Here is a 23957-nt window from a genome sequence, read left to right as displayed (position 1 = left end):
ACATCTGTCTTTGCAGAAGCTTTTTGGGTCCACCCGTCCCTCAGTCTTTTAGCAGAAAACAGCTTCTCACTGAACTTCAGCTGGATTTCAGGCAGATGTTGAACTGCTCAGCCCAGACAAATGCGCGTGGAGACTCAGCCCAAGGCAACGCTGCACCGCACAACCACAGCCCTGCTCAGGAGAGGCACCGCCTGGAATGGGACCACTGGGCAGGGAGCCCTTTGCGATTGCAAGTCAGGACCTACAGGCCTAACCTCTACCTAAACAGCCCTAAATTCTACCTAAACAGCCCTTCTTTACAATCTAAATCCCAGCTCAAGTCTAACATGGTTTTTTGGGTGCCACTAAGATACAAACATGTAGCTGCAGGGTACATCTCCTCTTCATTCTTACCACTCACAGGAATACCAGTTTGGGAAAAATTGCAGTGGTCATCAAGGTAAGAGTAGCTGTTGGTCTAGGATGGACACAGCACTGCTCCTAGAGGCAAGGGGCAGCTGGCTGTAAGCAGCTCATCAGTGTCCTCCTCCACCTAAAAACATCAGTCAACTGCTCCTCTGGGAGCAAAAGAAATTCTCAGGATGGGAAAAGGTTGCAAAGGCTGCAGACACACCAAAGCAAAGCAAAGGCTTTGGGCTGAGAAGTGCCCTGCAGATTTCAGCACACACGGCAGCACATTGGCACAATCTCCTGGTGCTTGTCTGGGAGGTGAGTTTCCCAGCACCGGCAACTCTCTGACATTTAATTTAGCTTTACTCGAATGCATCTTTGTGGAAGTGAGTGAACAGAGGCTAAATTGACACTGGCAAAATAGCAAATCAATACCTTTGTGCATTTAAAGACAGCTTGTTTTCTCTGTGCACTTGATTCAATTAGTTCTACTCCAGCTTTATTAACTTAATTTCAAAGAAGGTGCTGGGCAAATCTCCATGAACACAGAAGCTTACTGCAAACTCCACTTAAATGAGCGGGGAAGAGCCTGTGGCTCTGTTCTTGCGGGGCCATGCATAGGGCAGCCATGAAGAGAGGGTGGAAGAAGGAAGTGCTCCTTCTGGGATTGAGGGGAAACCCAGACAGCCTCCCGCAAACGAGGGAGCACCCATGCTCCGGGATGGGGCAGCTCCCCCCAGGAGCTGGGGCAGCATGTAAGAGAAATCTCAGCTACCCCAGTGCACCTGATCCTGAACAGTCTCATCTAGCCCAATATCTCATACGGGAATGCCTGTGGATCCTGCTCTGCCCTCCCACACTTTGCTGCATCACCAGCCCCTCCATCCTTGCCACACGTGGGGCAGCAGCTGGGCCATGCCGGGGACACGCTGCAGCCAGATGTTCCCAGCTGCAGCCCAGCTGTGCACGTTTCAGTGAGATCCAGCACCCCGAGTGCAAACCTGGTGGTCCTTCTCCATGGCCGAAGCAAAAGAATTTGCATGTCAGACAAAATGCGAATATTATAAGGTCCTAGCAGAGCAGTGAAAGGCTTTCCTCTGTGTTTGATTTTTGTATCCCCTGAGTTCATTAAAATTCTCTTAAAGAAATAAAAGTCTGGCTGTGGGCTTGTTAAAGCTTTAATCATTCCTAAGTGCCTGTGTCAATCAAAGAGCAATTGAATTCATCATAGCTTGAAGCCTATTTCAGCAGGACAAAAATCTCTATCATCTTTTAAATACAAACATTATCGACATCTTGAGTATATACTGTTCTCACATGAAAGCCCACTGCCTACACTACAGCTGAGGACATTGCTAAACACCCAATAACATTCAGGCGTTTTATTATTTTTCTTGCTATTCTGTGGTCGCAAATGGCTTGTTAACTGAATTAAAGCAGGTCTGAATGGTGCCCAGCAAGATGCCGCTGCACAGCTGAACAATGCTTGTTCTTCAGTGTGAGCACGAGCTACAGGCAGCAGATCCTGTCTGTACCAGAGGAAGGCAGGACACTTCTCACCAACACCTCTGGGCTTTTCAGTCTAACATGGGGAGCTGCCAACAAATGTGTTCGGGAAGTTGGGAGCAATTGTTGAACCTCTGTGCACTACAGCATTATGTTGTGGGGCCATCCAGTGCTTTGGAGACACGCAAAAGGAAGGGGGGAAGAGTCTCAAAAGCCTGAAATACCAGTCTTGGCTCTCCAGAGAACACCCTACGCCTCCACAGCCCAGTCCTAGACACACAGTTCTCCACACCTCACCCTCCTCCCACCTGCAACCCAGCTTTCAGAGGTGGGTGACCATGTTCCTTCCTGTGGTATGGTGAAGATGCATCCAGTAAATTTTCTGAGACACTTGAATATTGCAAGGACGGAGGACCGTTTCTGAGTAGAAGCACCAACTCATCAGCCATTTGGGCCTTTGAGGTTTAGTTTGTACAGTAGTTCTGTTCTGCTTTGAAATCATCTGAGTGCATTAAATACATCAGCTGAGTTACCAGGTAGCTCATGAAGTCTTTGTTACCCTGTGGCATAATTTACTGTCCTGAAGGAGAAACTAAGACACTCTCCAAATACCAGCATTGCTTCCAAAAGCAGAAACTGTGTTTCCTCCAAAATCCACTGAAATTTCCAGGGTGATGCATCTCACAAAGAACAGTCCTCCATCTCAATTGACCCTTAGCACAATCTCCTTTTGTACCTAGAGGAGTTCAACCTCACTCAGTTTTGATTACTCTTGACCTCAATGGGCTGCACTTTTTGTCTTTCTAGTTTCCCCGTGGCCTTCTTTGCCAACATGGCTATTTTATCAGTTTTTCTTTCCCAGGAACACAACCTTGAAGCCCGGTTCTTCTGTAGGGCCTTCAGTGAATACTAAACCTCTGTATTTTCATGGTGGTTTAAAACAAGCTTTCCCTGGCATTCCAGGCCTTTGGGAAAGCTGGGACTATAATTCACCTTCAGAGATGTGATAGCCGGAAAGCAAGTATATCCACATGCACTTAGTTATTAAACATCGTTGCCATTCACCTAGCTGGTACCAGAGATGCACATCTCCAAAGCGAACAAACCCAGCACTACATGCATCCTTCTGGATAGTTTCTTAGAAGTCAGAAAACAACAATACGGCACAAACAACAAACCCCGTGTCTTTATTCCTTCCGCAGCCAAAGATTTAGATCACTGCAGGAGCATCCATGCACACTGGCAAGCGTAGGTTAGGGGGAAAAAAAAGCTATTAATTTTGGAATGAGAAAAGACATAACAAGGAGACAGCCAAAAAAGATGCCTCCTGTGTTATACAAAACTCACCCAGGACCCTGAGTGTCAGCACAGCCCCCAGTGCAGCTCAGCCAGAAGTGACAGCAGGCGAGAGGGCTGTGCAAGTGACAGCCAGTCCTCTTCCACAGCGAGGAGCACACAGGGAGGCAAACCCAGGCCAGGGTTACGTGCAGACAGGGCAGCTGCTGCTGGAGAGAACAGAGCAAGAAGCGAGCAGAGCGTTGCAGAACTGCAATGCTGGCAGCATCACTGGGGATTTTTCAGCTGATCCTCGGCCACGCAGGCTGGGGGCTGATCTGCAGCTCCCAAGAGCTCTCTGAGCTGTGGAAAGCACTGGGGAGCACTGGGGTACCCTGCTCTAAGAAGCAGAGAGAAGCCAGCGGCTACTGCAGACACAGCAAGAATTGCCAGCACAGGAGCAATCCCACCACACATGCAGCGTATAAAAAAATCAAGGACAGCAGGCTACCTGGTGTAAGGCAAGAGTTTACACAGAACCAGCAAACATTTGTGTTGCAGTTGGTGGAGCAGCCTCAGCTCCCCCCTTCACTGGAGCAGCCCTTGTTTAACTCAGCCTGTCCTTGAGCAAGGAGTGCTGGATGCACCATCCTTGTCCTCCCTGGGTCCCACCATTAACTTTCTGCTGACGAGCCTCCCCCAGGCTCAGAGCTAGGCAGACAGAAAAATGAGGCTCTGTGCGCATTGACACAGCTCCTGGACGTGCCTTGCATCAGGCATCAGCCGTCCTCACATCTGTCGTATGGCATCACATCATACTCATGCGAGCCCTCCAAAAGTTGATTTTGGCATTACTTGTCTCCAGTTTTCTCTCAATAGCAAATACGTGATATAAACGGTATTATCAACAACTACCTGAAAGGAGGTTGTAGCATGGAGGGTGTTGGTCTCTTCTCCCAAGTAGCAAGTGATAGGACAAGAGGAAAGAGTTGCGCCAGGGGAGGTTCAGATTAGATATTAGGAAACATTTCTTCACAGAAAGGGTTATCAGTCATTGGAACAGGCTGCCCAGGGGAATGGTTGAGTCACCATCCCTGGAGGTGTTTAGAAGGCATTTAGATGAGGCTCCTAGGGCCATGGCTAAGTGCTAGATTTAGGTTATGGTTGGACTTGACGATCTTATGGTTCAAAACGATTCTATGATTTCCCACTCAACCTCACATCCCTCTCCTCAATGTATGAGACTGTGTAAATCTTTCCATGATTTACTGCCTGACTACCCCCTCCTCCATGGAGCTCTTTTGTCAGTACTTAGTTTTCACCACGAGTGCAGGATTTTTTGAGTTTCTCATTACCTGGTGTTTAATCGGTCGACTGTTTTCACCCTCAGTAACAAAGATACAGCCAACAGCAGACCTCGCTTTCATCCCTCCACAGGATGTTTCCTCCTTACTTTGTACTTTCATATTTTGTCACTATAGTTTCTGTGTAATATTAGGCAGGAAAGTTCATACACAACACATCTAATTCTTCTTTTTTTGGAATTCAAAACAAAAATTAAAAAACCCCTTCATTCGCTTCTGTATTTTTTTATTTTGACTTCAGCTTCACCAGTTCCACCAATCTTAAAATCTCAAAACTCTTCAACTACTTCTGTAAGAATTTAAAAACCAAAGCCGGTGATGGTCTCTTACTTTGCTTTGACTGAGAGACAAAAGCAAAGGATCAAGGTGGAATATATATATCACCATAAAAGAACAGGAAAAAAGTTGAATAATACACAACAATGCAACCTTTCTGTTATTTTATTTAGTGAAGAAAAATTTTATTTCATCTTTCTGATGTGTTACAATTGCTTTCTCTGGTGAGTGGACAGCTCCTACTGCTTATTTAAAGGCTAAATAATACTTCCCAATTGCATGAATAATGTCTACACTTTAAGTTCTCATATGGTATTGCTTTCTTCCTCTGGGTATATAAAATGGTCCATTAAGTACATGACTTTTTTCAGAATCAACTGTTATTCTAGCTACTGATTTAAGATACATTCAAATAAAAAGATACTTAAATTTACTTGCAATAAGTGCACACATACAACAGCAAAGAGAGCTGATGACATTTTACTAAAACATTTTAAGTTCATAGAATAAATAGAAGTCTTCAAACACATGCAGTGACTGACTGATGTGTTCTTTCTTTCTCAAAAAATATCCTTAGTGTCCATAGTACTACCGCAAGAACTATTTCATTCAGGAAAAACAAAAACAACCCAACAAAAAAACCCAAACATCCACCTATCTCTCATCACAAAGACTAAAAGACAGTTTCATTTATGCAAGAAATTATCAGTGCTAATGATTTAGTAACAGTCTGGTACAAACAGCAGCTTGCGGCAATTATGTGTAGTGTGATTACGGTAACAAACAGGGAGCTCAATTTAGATGCCACAAGAAATGCAAGGAAAAGAAAGTGGATGTCAAACCCTCCCCCCCTTCGCTCTTCTCCATCCTCCCTTCAAAACAATGTTAGGTCTCAGCTCTAGGAGCAAGCTCCCTCTGGTTTGTCCCAGTTCCAGGACGCTTCAATTCTTTCTACAAGCACTCTGCAGAAGTTTGGGAGAAACAGAGAAGAAAATTGCCACATAAATTAAGATCATCTGGCTGTAACTAAAGATTGTGCGAGGCCTTTTATTTCTTTTCTAAAAAAGTGGGGGTTACAGGTTTTGTATTAGGAGGTGTTTTTTCAGTTTAAAAACATCGTGGGATAAAGCATTTCCCATCCTTTTACCTCTGCTAAGGTCCAACTTCAGATGAAAAACAAAACCAGAAAATGGGTGGGGAATATTCCCACCCTGCTGACAAGGCCGCGGTCCTCAACGTGCACCAAACCTGAAGATCAGCATGAGGGCTGCAAGTTGCTCTTTCCAACTTGTACCATTCCGTTACTAAATGTTTTTTTGTGGTTCTCTGTGGAGGATTCAAGGATACACCTTTTCCTAATACTTTTTTTGCTACATGTTCTTTTATAACATTCTTTATCGGTCAATCTGTGCCACAACTTTGATTTCTAGGAAGTCATTGCCATGTTTACCTCATGAGTTGTGAAAACTGTTTTCTTTGGGGGGCACTGACAACGTCTGTTTCAGTGGCAGCAACACAAAGTAAAGCATTTTCCCTTCCACAATCCAGTGCAGCATTGAAAAACAAAAAAAAAAACCAAAAAAAGAAGTCGCACAGGGTGCAAGCGTGCCAAATGAAACAACGGTGGTAGGAATATGTCAATATTCCAGGTACCCAGTAGGCCTGCTGACCTCCACACAGTATTAGTTCAAGTTTAGCACCTCCAGAAGGAGGAGAATACAAAGCAGGAAAAGAAAAAACCAAAAAGTTTCATCCATTCAGGCGTAATAGCCAGGCACTCCAATAACTCAGCTCAACGTATCTACAGAAGCAAAACTAGAACTACTGCATGTTAAACCAAGTGTTTTTCAGCATTTAACGAAGCACAAACACTCCCATGCTTCAAGTGATGCCATGTGAGGTCTCACAAAACACATTCGATAGCTTCCCATGCACCTTCGACTCAAGTTAGGCTAGCTACAGAATTCATGTCTTCCTAGTCAAGTTATTTTTTGTTGGTTTTGTTATTGTGTTTTTTTCAGTGCATCTTAAAGAAAACCTTTTGAGAAGGTTAGCAAGTTATCCTTAATACAGAAATCATAACACAGAGCCTTCTGCACTCAGTTGAACAGTAAAATAATCCAATTAGTTACAATAGATCTGGTACATATTTACAGATTTTATACAAAGTTTACACATTTCTCCCATTAGGCACAAAGTTGATTTGTCAAACTCAAGAGGCAATGAAGGGATGGTGGGGAAAGGAAAGAGGATCGGAGAAAGAATCCCGAGTATTTTTATTTAAAAAGACTAGCTGTAAAAATAAAGTCCTTCATCGTAAGCTAGTTTGCTTCGGGAGCTTGGTTCCCATGAGGATCCCCGAAGTGAGAGACGTCGGGCCTTTCATCTGCATGCTGGATCCCACCATGGTGGGGAAGCTCCGATTCCTTCGGATGCCAGTGTTCAGCTGGATGGTGCTGGTCACGGCGGGGCAGCCCAATGGGAGACCGTCTGGCGCCAGGCCTCCAGGAACAAGGGCCCTCACTGGTCCTTGTGCCCCACAGAGAAGAGGTCCCTGGTCATCAGTTAAAGGAGGAGCTGACGTTTGCCCTGAACTCACGACTTTGGTGATACCAAACCTCTTGACTTTGTCCACGAGATTAAGGTTGGAAACAGACACGTCAGTCTGGCTCTCACTGTTCCTGATGTTCTTTTTATTCCTCACCTCTTTCAAGATTGAACTAGCAGGCTTCGAAGCCAAGAAGTTGTCGTAAGGTGGGCTGGTGCACTTGAACTCAAAAGATGGAGGGGAGGAAGAAGGTGTCTGCATAGGTGAGTTCGGTGGAGTGGAAGGAATGATCGCCATTTTAGGGGGGTATGCGTTCAGGAGGCTGCCTTTGCTGGCTCTGTCCCAGCTCTGCGGATTGTACACTGCTGCCGAGATGCCCCTTTCCTTCAGCAGCCACACCAGCCCCAGAGACGTGCTCATCGTCGTCGTGGATTCCCGGAGGTTAGTGAAGGATTCGGCCAAGCTCAGACGCCGAGGAGTACACGGAGTAGCCACCGGGGTGCCTTTCAAATTGCCAATGCTGCCACAAGCTGGAGTAGGTGCTGCGTTAAGGCTGAAAGCAAAAAAGAGTAGGCAAATTATTCTCTCCACTAGGGAATGAAAATGTATTACAAACCAGATTTTTTAACCCTGAACAGGGTCTTTTATCCCTTTTGAGAGAAAACTGACAGTTCCCAGCTCCTCGCAAGTGTGATGACAAGTGCAAAAAACACCATCTCTTACAAAACGCATCTCTCTGCTTTGCATACTTCACCCCCAAGTCTCATGGGACTAATGCATTCCCCAACAGCACCACATTTCTTCTGATAAACTATTAAATGGACAGGTTTGTGATCAACACCTTTCGTTTTCCTTCTTGATCTACTGGGTTGTCACAACTCCCAGTGGCTTCCATGAGACAAGGAAGCTGGGGGGGCATTTGACGGGTGGTATAAGCAAAGCATAAGCAAGATTTACTTCTTAGTGTCACTTGTGAGCACACAAAACCACTAGTCCTTCTAGCACTGCTGGGTCACAGCAGAGAGAGCAACAAGGGAGGAGGGGAACCTATTTGCTACAAAAGCAGTTGTAGCAAAGCTGCTGGAAGCTGCCATGGTCACCAACACACACTTCTGTAAGGTCCAAACCCTTCTGTTATATTTGCTTTCATTTATGGGGAAAGGGATGGGGGAATCTGTCTTTTGATGGAGATGCGCAGTGGCGTGAGTAATCATCAAAACAGATGAGAAAATACAGTCAAGCTCCTGGTTGTTAATTGGTCAACAGGTTACTGATAATTTAGCAGCAAACCAAATATTACAAACAGCCATTCTACTGTTAGTTAGGTAAAATATTATTTTCTAGAGTTTGAAACATGGCTAGATTGCTCTCCAATTCTAGTTCTTCTCAAAATAAACTCTGTACAGGCAGTTGACAAGAAAATATTAAATGGGCAATAATCTGCACATTTAGAACAAGGAGCAGGCACTACATACTTATGTTTAGTGCCTACCTACTGCATTTTGTTTCCTTAAGCACAGTACTGCTAGTTATTAGGGGCTGGGACTTCTTGAGGTGCATCAAATAACATTTATTCTGACCATCCTCTTCCTATAAGCTGATTCATTTGAATGAAGACAGACTCAACACAGCACCTACTTCCAAAGAATTGCCAACACAAAGAGGATGTGCCAAATCCCTTGTACCACAATATGAGATCTCATGGACACTGAGCTTTGAGTGCTTCTGGCACTGCAGTGCCATCCTTAAAAAAATTGTTCCTTATAGATCAGACCAGCCACAGCATGTTTACCTATGCATAATTCTCACTCAAAATTTATGGCAGTCCAAGTTACACCATTCCTTGAATAAGGCATCATGTACTTAGTTACTCCAGAAACAAGGCATGTGGGACAACCATGACACTCCAAATTCATGTCTATTTAGGAGAATCCCAAGGGTTCCATGCACCCTTTTTTTTTTTTAAAAAAAAGCTTTCCAACTACTTCTAACCATGCTGAAATGATGATTTTTGCTACATACACATACACAACAGTGAATTCCACTATAGTATTTTATTTCCTAGACATGGATTCATCCCCTCCACTGGCATTTAAAGGGTCTTGAACAATGCAACACTTGATGCCAATAGAAAATTCACTGACTTGAGAGCTCACCACTGTTCAAAGAAGGAAATCTTCCCCTTCATCTTGCCAGGTTAGCAAGTAGAAGACACTCAGCAAAGAGTCACACAAAAACCAGAGTCCATGCAATAGAGCAGGAAAACTAAGTGGATGGGAAGGGGGGGAACAGGGGAAAGAGAAGGATCTCCCCTTTTCAGCAGAGCCACGCTGTTGGATCAGCTCATCTGTAACATGCAACTTTTAATTTACATTGGGTTCTCTGTACCAAGAAATGCACCAAAAAGCCATGCTGAGACAATCTGGTCAGACTTTGAGGTACAGAGAAGCCTCAGGCCAATGAATGAATGGTATTCTTTTCGCCCATATGGATGAAAGGGCTTAGACGATGTCTTGACTGGAATTTGCAGTCTCATTTCATCTTACATTAATGAACTCTGGAAAGCCAAGACTTATTGTGAATGCCAGGTTAGCCATCCTGGAATGTTTTGTTCTGAACCAGTTTCTGATGAGTTTCAAACTTGGTCTAATGGTATACAGCACTCGCACTCAGCTGACAGGAGTTAACGTAACACTACAAACATTTGTCCAGTGATCTTCTAAAAACCAGCAGAACTTAAACATCTTTAAGGTACTCTTTAATTAAGGAAATACTAGCCTGATGTTATGAAATCTCAAGTCCTGTGTTCTTTCCATGGCTAAATAGGATCTCACCAACATGGTCTCTACAGCAATGCAGAACAACTTCCACCAAAAGCAAGTGAAACTGCCAAAGGATTTTAACCCTGCAGTGGCAATTCAACAAGAGCAATCCCATATATGCCTATCCGTAACCTGCAGTGAAACACGTATTTGAGAAAACTAGTATTAAGAGTGGCGTAATTGGAAAAGTGGCCTTGCTAAGTGGCTCTGGAAATGATCTTCTTGCACCCCCCAGTGTGCTGTGGCTGTCAGTGCATGTGGTAGGTGTGCTAAGCAAGCTCTCCTTAGGTCCTCTACATTCTGCCCAGAATGAATCTGTGGCAGAGAAGGGCTCATAGAAGAGCGCAGGAGGCCACACATGCCACTGCAGCAGCACACAGACACACACTCTGAAGGCAAGGCTGAGCAGAAAGGAGAAGTTAGATCTCAATTCTTCTCTTAAGCATTGATTAAAGCTGGACCTTCAGAGCTCTGATTCCAGCTCATGGTAGAACTAAAGTGCAGTGATAGCTCTTTGCATCTCCCACACTGGCTAAGCACAGAAGTACAGAAGTCTTGAAGAGCACAAGGGAGGAAAAAGTAGGAGAACTTAATGTGTGAACTGACTTTTACAGAGTACGACCAAGCACATTTTGGAAACCCAGCCGTAGCGTGTTAATTATCAGGCTTCTAAGATGTCCTAGTCACAAGATAAAAACGACAGCATTCCAATGGCTTAACAACTCCAACAACTTCATTCTTTCCAGCTCCAGATTTCAGTTGCACAGATATTTAGATTAGTATTTCTACTAATTTGTCAGCACTGGTACACACTACTGCACAATTGAAAAAAAAGAAAAAAAGGACATCCCTGCAAGAAAGCAGTTGTTATATAGGTGTTGCTTTTTTTCTTTGTTTGATCATTTCAGTATTGCTGTACCTGGGAAATATTTTCCCCATCAAACTGATCAACACCGCAGAGCAGCCTGGACACACCACAGAAACAGACTCAAACTGGCCCCAGCAACTCAGCCCAGTGACAGTTTCAGAGTTAGATTGAGAAAAGAAACGAATAAATGAGCACCTCATTTAGCTGGATGAAACATAGTCAGGTTAGAGCATCACCTGGGTTAGAGGCTAGGTTAAAATGCAACCAGGTAGATAAATACCAGAACTCTTGGGGTTAGCTGGTGCCACACACACTCGCATTCCTTGCACGTGACCCTGCCAACACAGATGCTGCTGGCAGCGTTGCTCACCCCCTGCCACGCTGGGTCATAGTCTCTGCCCTATACCTCCTCTCAGCATAACGAGACATAATGCAGTTTCCTCGTCCTCCTCACATGACCTGTGAAGAACCGTTTATAGTTGGTAAGGAGGAGCTCCTTAAACACAGCTGCTGAAAAAATCACATTGTTTGTTTTGCTCTTTTTTCCTCCTGAATGATGAACTTTGGCCTAACTAAGGCACCTGAAAAAGTACTGAATTTAGCTGTCGGTTATGGCCAACTTGTTAGATTTAGTAACTAACATAATCAAGGAGTTTATTGTGACCACAATTAACAGCAATTGAACATTAAGAAAATTAAACAGAACGGCAGGATATAAAACAATCTCTTCAGTAACAGAGCTAAAGGGAAAAGACGACCAAAAAGAGTAAAGAAAAACCAGCCAGGCCATGATTAACTTAGTTCAGAAAGGGAAGCAGAAAAGGTACATTTAATCATCATCCATTTCCTTTCCACCTCTCAGGTTTTCATTTTTAATACCCTTAATTTTCACACGTTCCTTAGGTAATCAGTGCCCATGTCATGTCTAAACAAGCCTGGACGCATAATCTCTGAACGGGGACCTACACAATCATACACTCCCACAAAGGAGCCATAAGGGGCAGAGAAAGCAGTGAGGCATTGTTTTTCCTGTTTCAAAGGACATTCTTTAAATACTGATTTGCTAAGAAAGGAAAGTTCCATCTTTAGGTATGAAATTCACTCACTCTCTCTGGTTCTCAGATCGTCACCTTCTATAAGGCTACAGAATTGCCTTTTCTGAGTATGTATTGCCTATACACGCCAACTGCTATTAGCAAGACTGAAACTAATGAACTGGCATACTACTATCAACTCATTTTCAACAATTCCACCAAGGAACAAAGTAGATGGCTCCCTCCTTTTGATTAAGGCATATTTCTTCCTCCATTCCTCATGTACTTCCTAGATTTCTTTACCTGCACATCCATTCTTCTTCTGTACCAAAGATAAAGATTTCTCCTCCCTGGAAAAATCTTGTATTTTTTGTGACAAACTACATTCTGCGCATTCACACATGAGGACTACAACTAGTTTGGGATCAAGGGTAGTTTGGATTTGGAAGCTAACTTAGTTATGTCTGATCCTGCCAGATTTTAACAAGAGACGACAAAATTTAAGATATTTTGGGTGGCTTCCTAAAACATTACACATGCCTCTCAAATAAAATCAGGTTGAGGTAACCCAAAATGGGAGGAATAATTTGCGGGTGTGTTGTAATTCACCAGTGCGGCTAATGCTTTTGCTTATGCCACTACTTAGCATTTCCCTACAGGAAAAACTCTGACAGACCTGAAGGTTTTGCCACCACGGGAAACCCTTACCTTGGCGTGACTCGTGTGAGTTCATCGGAAGGGTGCAGAATGCGGCAGGTGGTGAAGGTGAAGGTGGAGTTGGTTTGTGACATGCACTTCCCAGGATGAGGTACTAAATTAAAAAAAAGCAAATTCTTTGCATTTTACACAGAAAAGCGGAAAACCAAACTTCTGTGTGCTGATAAGGCAGATGCAAAAAAGTGATGAGGTACCTCGGACAGGATCAATGCAAGAAAAGTGAAATACACAAGCTACAGAGTTCCCAAAGACACTTGTTCTCCAAAACAAACACACCCAGGGCTCCATGGCCAGTGCTAAAAGGGTCTGCTGAAACTTCCCCATCATCACTAACACCGCAGGTAAGTCTTGCTCAAAACAAATTTAGGCAAGGCAGTGCATGAAATGCTAGTCCTCAGCTAAACTAGCACTTTCGCCAGCTGGAAATTACAAGCAGCATTTTCTAGTACCAGCTGAGGAGTAGTAAGATTTTCTGAATATTTGTGCATTTCAGCTTTTAGATTGATCCACCAAAAGGTATCCTCATAACTTCTCAGTAATGGATCCAGCTTTCTAATGCTACAGGAATGCAGATTGTTGTGGCAGGGAGGGGACAGACACATATTATTGTTTCTCTTGCCTCTTTTCACACCCACAGTAGGGCAAGTGGCAGTTTTTTGGATCCACTACTGTACATCTGTAACATTTCTCTTGTGCATGTGTTTAGGTTCTTTAAGAATGTACATCCTCAGCTGCACAATACAGCAGTTTTCGCATATTTGTGAACAGTGTATTAAGTAATTTTCCCCACAAATGTGGCTGCAAAGGTGCCACTGTCAGTGTATCCATAATTTGGGAAAGAAGCAACACAGCTCAATTTAAGAAAATGAAGTAATCAGGCAATTCCTTTCTTCTCAGTAGAGCTACTTCTGTGAATATACTAACCTGCTGTATAATGCAGCTGTGGCCATTGCAAAATAACTACAAAATTGAAGAGCCATGCATCTGAAAAGCTGGTTGAAAACCACCCAGAGTTAAATATTACAAAAGTGTCATGATTGCATGGGTTCTTCTTACTTAGTAACCAAACTTAGCAGTGGTCAAAAGACATGCACAATAAAAACTGTGTGCAGCTCCCTCCCTCTCAGTCCTACCCAACCCTCTGAGCCACTCCCCGATTAAGCCACATTTTAATACCACAGTACACAACTATTCAACACATTGCAAAGGACAGACAGACCGACCAACTAGACCAGACACCACTCTGAACTTCCAGAGATGTTTAGCAGAAGCAAGGCAAGTCGTAATTGTGGCTGTGTTCCCTTTTTCATGTATAAAGTATCACAGCTCCAAAACCGTGCGTGCGGTTCGGTAGGCCTTTAAGAACACACGTAAGCACAGTGTGAAGGGTAGAGCACGGGGAGTGTGAACAGTGGAAGCAGAAGTGGTTAAGCAAACAACGTGAGGCAACTTATATTTAGCGCTGAAATGTGCTGCTGTACATTAAAGAAGAGTATTTCTAAAAACTCACTGGAGTGCCATGTTAACACACTCAAATGTTAGCATAGCGTAACATAACAACAGGCTCTACTTCACCTCCAGAGACGGCAATTATGATGCTTCAGGAATCCAGTTGCTTTAGAGATTAGTGTGAGCACTATGAAAGCTATTACAAGGGAGCACAGCCTAGCAATCATGATTTTCTCCATTTTGTAGAGAGTTAAAAGAAAATCTGGAGAAAGAGCTCAAATGACTGGACATGAAAAAATTGGTTATTTCGAGAAAACAAAGGACTTCAACGTAAATCAAGTAGAAACAAAGCAATTATCCCTGGATGATGAATAGAGAACAGAATAAAGCAACGTCAGTTTAAGATTGCAAGCTCAACCCAAAGCACATAGCTGTAACACAATTTAGTGCATTTTCCCCATTTGTACTATCGACTGGGCATCCCCTCAGATTGGAAACAGGCACATTGAAGATATATAGCTGCATTAGCAAAAGCAAGACTCATTGCTATGAATGAGTCAGAGATAGGAGAAGGCTGCTAAAAGTAGAGAAATCACCAATTCTAATAAGAGGAAACAAATTGAAATTGTTAAAAAAAAAAATTCAATTTCCAAGGATGTATTCCACCCTCAAATACCACTAAGAAAGTTCTGTACCAGCTTCATCCTCCATCAGTCAACAATGGGGTGTATCATATTGCTGTAGCATTTTCCATCCTTTGGACACAGTACAAAGAGAGTGAGAACCTGTTGCTGTAAATGAACAAAGTTTATAAAATAGAAACAAAATAATTCATTCCTAACCTAGGAATTTTACATAAGAATGGCCATATCCTGAGTTGGTATAAATTTGTGAGGAAGTAATATATAAGTTTACAATAAGATATTATCTTCACATGTACATACACCGAAGTATTATTTTAAATATAAACATGAGACTGGCTGAAACCAAATGTTTTATTTATACCCTCTTTTTCAAAGAAGTATATGATTAACAATCAATCTTAATATCTGTATGAAAAAGAATCTGTACATAATTCAGTGTTTAACAAACTTTACAAAAACGTCATGTAATTTTATCCATCGGGAAACCATAAACTAAACTGCGCGTGCATTTTTCCCTAAATTAAAATGCAAGCTAAACTTTAGATTGCTGTTGGATTGTGTTTTGTCTCTCGGTAATTAATGATTCTTTACCTCATTAAGCTCTCTCAATCAATTCTTAGGCATTTTGGAAAAAAAGAAAGACATTATACCTGAAAGCAACTCTCCTGTAAGCACAAACATTTGTAAAAATGTCTTTTAAAATACTGCAAAAAAAGGCAGGTGCTATTCGAACTGACTGCAGAGAGCTCCACCTTCTGGTAAAACAGAGCTTTCCCCACGCAAAACACAAAAGCTGATTTTATATATTAGCTCAGAGCTGTTTCAGATCCAGCTTCAGTATGCAGCTTATGGGCCATTCTGCTGGGTGTAAACAGCAATCCAGATGTGTTTAGGACATGATCATCTGCTGAGGGAACCATCAAAACACTGCTCAATCCTTGCATTTTGTAGAGATACCTATTTTGGCAAATACAGATTTATGCAAAAATGAACTTAAAACCAAATCAGAAATGTTAAGAATATGGCTTGATCCAGACTGGCACAAAGGTGAAGTTTTAGCCCAGCACTGAAGCACGCCACTCTGCTCACTCTTTCTTTGGCACATTTTAACTAAAGAAAGGAACCTGGTTTCCTGTCCTTTCAGCAGAGAGAGCAGTGGAATTTGGATGTGTCTCTAGCACAGGCTGGTAAGACAGGGGTGGAATGACAATCAGGTTGGGGAGTCATTAGAGCAACAGATGGAGATGGTGTTCTAAAGCATTAGAAGTTTATCTTACTGATGAATAGAAAAAAAAAAAAAAAGTTCTGCCTCCTTTGGAAGGGGATAACAACAAAGTACCATTAACAGGCACTTATTTCCTCCAGTGTCATCACCTGGGATACAAACTATGGACTTTTGCCAGTCTATGCCACCACCTCCACTTTTTGGTAAGGTGAAATTCTTGAAAACTAGGTCACAAAACCCCATTAGGATCCACAGAACAAGACAGCTGCTTCATGTTCTCTCTACATTCAGCAGAGTTCACCTCAAAGCTCTGGTACCCAGGTGCTACCTCTACTGAAAACTCCTGGCTGACAGAGCAGGGACAATACAGGGCAGCCTGGAGCCCACACCTGGGTTAACTACTACAACAAAATGGAGATTGGCAATAAACACAACAGCTGTAAAAATGGGAGTGTGGTGCTCTCCTAAAGGTGTTTAGGTGCCTTCAGAAAATACCGTTAGAATGTCCTTCAGAAAACAATGGTTTCAGGGGTAATCGTGAATGCTCAAAACCTCCAAGAATCCATTTGTCTACACCAGGAATGTTACTCCTCTTACAGTTCTTAAACAATTGACAACAAAGTTATTTTCCGAGTATCTGCATTTCCAAACTTCCCATTAATTTTGCCTTTGTAAACAGAAAGATGAAAAACTGAACCAAGGCAGGTATTCTTTGAACAGTATTTTCTTAGCTTTCTTCTGGCTGAGGTCTCCATCTCATATGTATATAACTCTGGAGCATAGATGTAAAAAGACTTCAATGTATTTAATGAGGCTTCAACAGGATTTTATGCAGGCTAGGATCGCAGGTTAAAATTCTAGCATTTTAACAGCACAGATAGCAAATGGTGACAGATTTTTCTTAAGGAAATAATTACTTCGAAATATTCATGCCATTTGAAAAAAATATATTTAAATATGGATCAATACCTTAGTTCTAAGAAGAGTTACAAAATTTATTGCTTTTCTGTACAATGGTAACATCCTAGAAGCATGTATAGTAATCCTGCTAAAACCAACTCAAACGTAAGATATTCATTATGTGTTTTCGTGATTTTAGGCACCTGTTTGGAAAGATCTCCATGTCACTGTTAAGGTCAAAACATGAAATACAAGAGGGCTGATCCTGCAATGCTGCGCACATGTCTCTTCAAAGCAATCCATCAGTGGAACTAACAAACACAAGTACTGAAAGACCAGTTGGTGTATCCAAAACTAGGATGCAAATAAGCACATGCTGAATCAAGTGTAGCCCTTCCAAATTCTACATGAGAACACTCACAACATTATTAAGTGCTTTGAATGGCTTAGGGCTTTTTGTTTAAGGGAAACCTGAAAGACAATGAATTAAGACCAAAACAAACAAAAACCCAACCTCTCCCTCCAAAACAGACTCTGTATATTTTTATAATATACTGCAGTTTCTTTCAATGAATAAAAAAATTATTGAGGGCACTAAAAATCTGTGCTGCAAAAATTACTTGTCCTAGATGGTATTAACAATGCCATGTCCTATAATTTCTTTACCACTCAAATTATGCTGAGAGTCTACCCAAGTGATATACAAATTTCAAATGACTCCTGGTTATTAGGCTAAAACTGCAATTCTGGAATTTACAATCCTCCATAAAATTACTGAGCCCACACACAGTACACAGTTCTGACAGACCAACTGCAGGTCCTAAGTGACCCATGTGTTAATTCCTCTGAAATGTTCAGTGCCATAATTGGGATATAATCTGCATATATGGTGAGGACATTATTTTACCTCTCAATGGATACTACAGATTTCAACATACGGACAGAAAAATCCAAGGATAACTTCTTCAGAGAGTTTAGTCAGAATGATTTCTGACTACCCATCACTCAACATGGAGTAACTGATACTCTGTTCTGAAGACATTTATATTGGCTACAAGACATCTTTGGCACTACCAGCAATGTTTGTGCCCCGAGCCTGGATGTCAAAATGACTTCTCCTGAGCAGCACTCTACACACTCACAAAGCAGCAGTAAAAATAAGACCTCACGGTACTCTGACAGAGAACATCTCCAGTGAAAAAATGGTAAGACACAACCCTCAGAGCATACGTATCGAATGAAGCAGGCATCTACCCAAAAGACCAAGATGACTTACACCTATTGGGAATGGTCCTTGCAGGCACTGTATTTCTAAAGACATTTTATTCTCAGGTTTGAAGAGCTGTAGCTGCAGACTGGCAGGCTCTGTGGACTGCCAACACAACTGTAGGAAGATACTTTCTGGCTTTTATGAACCTCTTGAACTAGATTTTTCCACAATGGAGCTATCCTGGATTGCAAGCAAAAGCATTACCACTGAAGATCATATCCAAGATATTTTTCTCCTTCCATTTTTATTTTACTTTCAGATTCTCTAGCAAGAGCTTGTGCTGTACATTGCTGCCTGGAATCTCCCCGGGAATCATGCAAACAACGAGGTCATAACATGGCGCTTGTGACAGTGCTCCAAGGAAGCACATGTCCTTACACAGTCCTATCTGCATAGCACTTCTTAGAGAGAAATCACAGAATGGTTGGGGTTGGAAGGGACCTCTGGAGATCATCTAGTCCAATCCACCTGCTACAGCAGGTTCACCCAGAGCAGATTGCACAGGAAGGTGTCCAGGCAGGTCTTGAATATCTCCAGAGAAGGAGACTCCACAGCCTCTCTGGGCAGCCTGTTCCAGGGCTCTGGCACCCTCAAAGTAAAGAAGTTTCTCCTCATGTTTAGATGGAACTTCCTGTGCTCCAGTCTATGCGCATTGCCCCTCATCGTACCATTGGGCACCACTGAAAAGAGTTATTTATTTGATTATTTTAGTCCATGTTTCCTAGATCTCTAGCTTTTCTTGCTGTTGTTATTTAGACTCTTCAAAGTGATAAACACCTGGATGATACCCCAAACTCTGCACAACTCCTGCGGAGCTGCTTTTTATTTCCATATTAATATAAAAAGTTAATATAAGCATTATTCATGGGCAATAGATCTTGTAGAATAAAGACAATTTTTGCCAATGGAAAGGGAAGTTGAAGGGTTTGAATGTTCAAGCATTTGAAGAGGCTGTCCAGAGAAGTGCTTCCGTCACCATCCCTGGAGGTGTTTAAAAGACTTGTAGACATGGTTTAGCAATGGACTTGGCAGTGCTAGGTTAATGGTTGGAGTCGATGACCTTAAGGGTCTTTTCCAACCTAAATAATTCTATGATTCTAAGTTTAATCCTAATAGAGCTGACTGCAAAAAGTAGCTTATATTCAATAGCTGAAAGCACTGAACTGCCATTTCAGCAAGGGCTGAGAATACTCTGCACTTCGCAAAAATAACAGAAATATTATCGTCTAGCCCTGAGACAATGTAATCTTCCAAAGACCAGTCAAATAATAAATTATGATTTATTCCAGAAAAAGGAGGGGGAAGGTAGTATCCTCATTTAAAGTAGCTATGTAAAAACAAAGTTTGAAAAAAAAGGAGTTCTAGTAGTTTCCTGATTCTGGACTAAATATAATTCTTTACTAGCAGCAAATCTTAATGAAGACTAACACTCCTATACAGCTTATTAAAACAAAACACCACCTTCCCAAGCCAAACGCAACAATAAAAAAAAAAAACAACACAAACCACACAAACTCAAAACATCTATAGTCTGAGAACCTGTAGCTTCGTGCAATAACAGACTGCTAATGTCAGTTCAGAGTATCTAATAACTCCTGCAGTACTGCATCATTTAAAAATGTGTAATTCTTAAAATTGTGTAAACAGGAAGGATAGAATTTAATAGCGTGGTAGAGAGGGAATAAAGGACACATCGTTTTTCTCTGTATAAAAGCACACTCTTAATTCTTTATCTCAAAGAGATTTTAGAAACAGGTAACTGTATCGGAGGTAACTGAACTAAAGTTGCAGAATTTCTTTGCTTGATTTTCAAGGCACTTTCATTTGTTTCAGCAAATCCAATTTAAATGCAACTTTTGTCATAATGTCATCTTTTTTTTTTCCCCCCCAACGTACAAAATCTAAAGCATGGCACCACCACTTATGAACAGTCAGAAAAGTATCTGTGGTATAAGTATACAAAATATATATGGCCTATACACTATATACACTGAAGACCGGGCACTCAATACACATACAAGTCGCATACATGCCACACAAAGGTTTGTGAATGAACCACTTCCTTTTAGCAGCCTTCTCTTATCAAAATAGAGTAAATATTGACCACAGATGCTGTTACTGGAAGAAAAAAAAAAGTCAAAAGATTATTAGAGAAAGGATTTTTGAGCCAGTGTTAGAATGGTTATGTTCTAACTACTGCACGCATTAACGTGCAGATGCTACACACAAAGCAATACTATGGATGCTGTTCTGGAGAGATGTGAGAATGGCCCAATAATCAAAATCCTGTAAAGATGTCAGTTTTACTGGACTTAATGAGTTTCCCTCACCAGACCCCTCATCATCGTCAGTCGCGGACTCCTGCATCTCCTCTGTGAAAGCCTGAGATTGGCGGGGGTTATTCTTGCTGTCTGAAACAGTCACTTGTGCTTGTGACCTCTCACCTGAGGTCTCTGTGTGCTGAACTGGCGTCGAGGTAGTTAGGCCCTTGTAAGAAATGTCACCTGTCTCATCTTCCTCATAGTCATTAAGGCAGTACACTTCATCCAGGTCCAGGTCCAGGGTCCTGAAGCCCTTAGTGACAACCCCAGGCCTCGGGTCCAGGATCCCGCCCAGATGAGGCTGAGCCAGCTGCTGCCAGTGGTGCAAAGTGGCAGAACCTTGAAAGCGAACACAAAGACAAGCAAAAACAAGTTAGTAATCAGTCCAGGACCTAAAAGGCAGAAAATCCCACTTTGTTCATCTAGAAGACCAAAGGCTTGGGAGCTCCAAATATTTAATGTTTCTGGGTTTAGTATTTCTAGGCTTTACTATTTCTAGGCAGACAAGTTAACAAGGCAAAACTGCTTCACCTACTCTTCAGCATTTCCAGATCAATATGAAATAAACTGATCACATCAGCACTTGGATAGGCACAGGCCAGTGGTAAGATGTGGCACACCTGTGCATATCCCCTTCCTCATCAATATTCTTATCCCCCTAAATTCACATGAGTAAGGAGGAATAGAAAATTTATATTTAACAGTTGATCTGAGCACCATCACAGAAAGCTCTAAAAGGAACATATACCACATATTCCCACATTAAACTCGCACTAAGAAATAATTTACTACCGGTGGCTAACAGGAGGGCAGTAGTCACACAGACCGCACAGCAATTTCAGCTTTCTACCATATGTTAGAAAGCCACATCAACTCCAAGCACGTACAAGCAGATCTCTCTGACCATCAAGTCTAAATACTTTTACAGCCCCTATGTGAGCCCTATGCTACAGGAACTCAACTACTACATAACTAAATGCTACTGTACCTGTAGCTTCATCCTTGGCAGAAAATTGTTTTGAATAAGGAAAGAGGCACATTTAACAGAGAAAAACATTCAATGTTCAGAGTTCAATAGGAGACAATGAGTCAGAAACAGCAACACACCAGGTTAAATTGATAAATACACTGAGATGGGTTGACTAAATCAGTGAGGATTTATCAGATTCCTCAAGCAGTGATTAAACACCGCTCGCAAAGGCTTAAGTTTTCCTGCATGTCCACCAATCACTACTTCACTGTAACGTGCAAATTAAATTTATTCATTCCAAGTCCTATGACACACACAAAACATCTTTATTTTCATCTCTGCCAGCTGAAATCTGAGCAGTTTTTGTTGTCTTGTTCCTGTCCCCTCTCCCCAAAGCAGAATACTGAACTCAGTTCACAAGCTGGCATGCAAATGTCTCATCAGCGTTCAAAGATGAAGAACATTCAAATACATTCTAAACCACTGTAATAACTAAGGAAGGGATGGCTTTTATACACATTATTTTGCATTAGAATAATCCTATGGAATGGGAAAAATTGTCATTTCACAATAAGAATACTGCATTACAGGGAGCTTTATAGTTACTAGCAAGTGAACAGGGAAAACATCCATCTGTGAAATGACTCGGATCACTAAGTAGCATTTTGATTAAGTCTATCTCACTTTTTTAAAAGGACAATTTTTAGCTAAGAATAACTGAACCTGCTAGATTACTCTGTATAACAGTGCTATTTTTTTTAAAGTAATTTTTTGAGGGACTGAAGAGGATTTAGACTGACTGGTACCTTTGAGGCTCAAGAAGTAGAAAAGATTATACCACCAAAATAAAAAAAAAAAAAAATCAAGAAAATATCCCTATAACTTACATAACTTTATTACTAAATTGTCACAAAGGTCAAGGAGTTTCTTTGCTTCTACATAAAAGAAAAATTCGAGAAACTGGAGAAGTGCCAGATATTGTCAAGTCCTAAAGAGTAGAGCTTTGCAGTATGACAATACCCTCAAAAGTTACAGAAAAACACCAGAAATCAAAATTTCTTTCTGCACAGTATGCAAGTATGAAATCCTGCTGCTGATTAACTTCTAGATGCAAGCTTCTGAAGATGGAATCTTTTTTACCTTAAAGCTCACAAAAATTTATAGTCAGAAAAGCCTGGCAGGGTATAAGCATTAAATTGATAACATTTTGTATCTTTCCTATGGAAAGATATTCACCAGAATATCTGCATCTGGATCTTTAACATTTCTATTGACACTTCTTGTTATTAGCTTATTTTAGAAACTGGAAATCAAAGCGGCCTAAGCTTAATCACAAAAGTGAGGATGTCTGAGTTTCTCCACACCTCTGTTATCTTGATCTCACAAAATGTGTGAAAGGGAGCTTTAACTTTTCCAAACAGAAAATTAACACTAGTGGATAAAACAAGGCAATAGTTGTCAACTGCCTGATAATTAAAAAAAAAGGCACCAAATTAAAGTGGGCAACACAACACCTTGGCTTATTATTCACTCCCAGGCTTCTACCAGACAGCTTTGTAAATCATGCTATTAGAAAAAGCTGGCATGAGGGTGCAACAGTGTGGGACTGCCAGGCTGAAGTGAGAAGAAATTTAAAAGCAGAATAGAGTACATGAATAAAATTTATTTTTCAGTTCCTGCTATGTACATCATTGCATGCACAGTACGGGGGTCAGAGAAAGCTTGAAAATTCACGTGTTCCTGCCACAATTGCACTAAAGTGAGTGAAGACATAATCAGTCCAAGGTTCTAGCTTTCCTACAGGACACAGGGAGTGATATTTTGTGCTTACAGAACAACAAGCTACAGATGCACAGTTTAAAAACAAAAACCAAATCAAGCAAAAAACCCCACCAGATTGTAACTAAAGCAAGTTAAATCAAGCAATCGTTCTATTCAGCCAAAAGAAAACTTTTTTTTTTAAGGTGAAAAGATGATGATTCATTTCTTAGTACATCACTCTATTTATTTTACTGTGGGATTTAAAAGATTGTTTTAAAGGAATATAAGCCACTAACCTGAAAAGTAGTACAGAGCTGATTTTTTCCTTCCCCATTTTACGGCATAAGCACCCTTAGGAAACAGTAATAAAAGCCAAAGGCGCAACTACTGATAAAAGTCTGCAGACTATTTTGCCCCACAATAGTTTGAATGTATCCATAAAATTGAAGAAAAGAAAAAGTTAAATCTCATGAAAAATACTTGGGAAAGAAACTAAGCTGAAGTGAGGAACAGAACCATAAACATGTATTTAATAAGAGATAAGAAACACTAAACTTATGAAACAGGCAGACACAAACATACTACAAATGAGTTGTAAAACCAAACATGAGAAGTAC

General features: G+C 41.5%; 1 protein-coding gene across 2 annotated transcripts in view; it reads right to left on the bottom strand.

Annotated features, from left to right (window-relative positions):
* Positions 1–4961: 4961 nt before the first annotated feature.
* TRAK1 (trafficking kinesin protein 1) overlaps positions 4962–23957 on the bottom strand; it is a 111550-nt gene continuing 92554 nt past the window's right edge. The window contains exons 15-17 of one of the 2 annotated variants that reach the window (XM_065627130.1): positions 20619–20948; positions 12792–12894; positions 4962–7912 (exon numbers count right to left, since the gene is read on the bottom strand). In XM_065627130.1, coding sequence (XP_065483202.1) covers positions 7123–7912; positions 12792–12894; positions 20619–20948 — 1223 coding nt within the window. In that variant the 3' untranslated portion in view covers positions 4962–7122. The remainder of the gene's footprint in view (positions 7913–12791; positions 12895–20618; positions 20949–23957) is intronic. The other variant, XM_065627131.1, reaches the window with a different exon arrangement.

The sequence above is a fragment of the Caloenas nicobarica genome, chromosome 2, assembly GCF_036013445.1.
Source record: "Caloenas nicobarica isolate bCalNic1 chromosome 2, bCalNic1.hap1, whole genome shotgun sequence".
Lineage (NCBI taxonomy): Eukaryota > Metazoa > Chordata > Aves > Columbiformes > Columbidae > Caloenas > Caloenas nicobarica.
The sequence above is the reverse complement of the archived record's forward strand: the minus strand, read 5'-3'. Positions and strand labels throughout refer to the sequence as shown.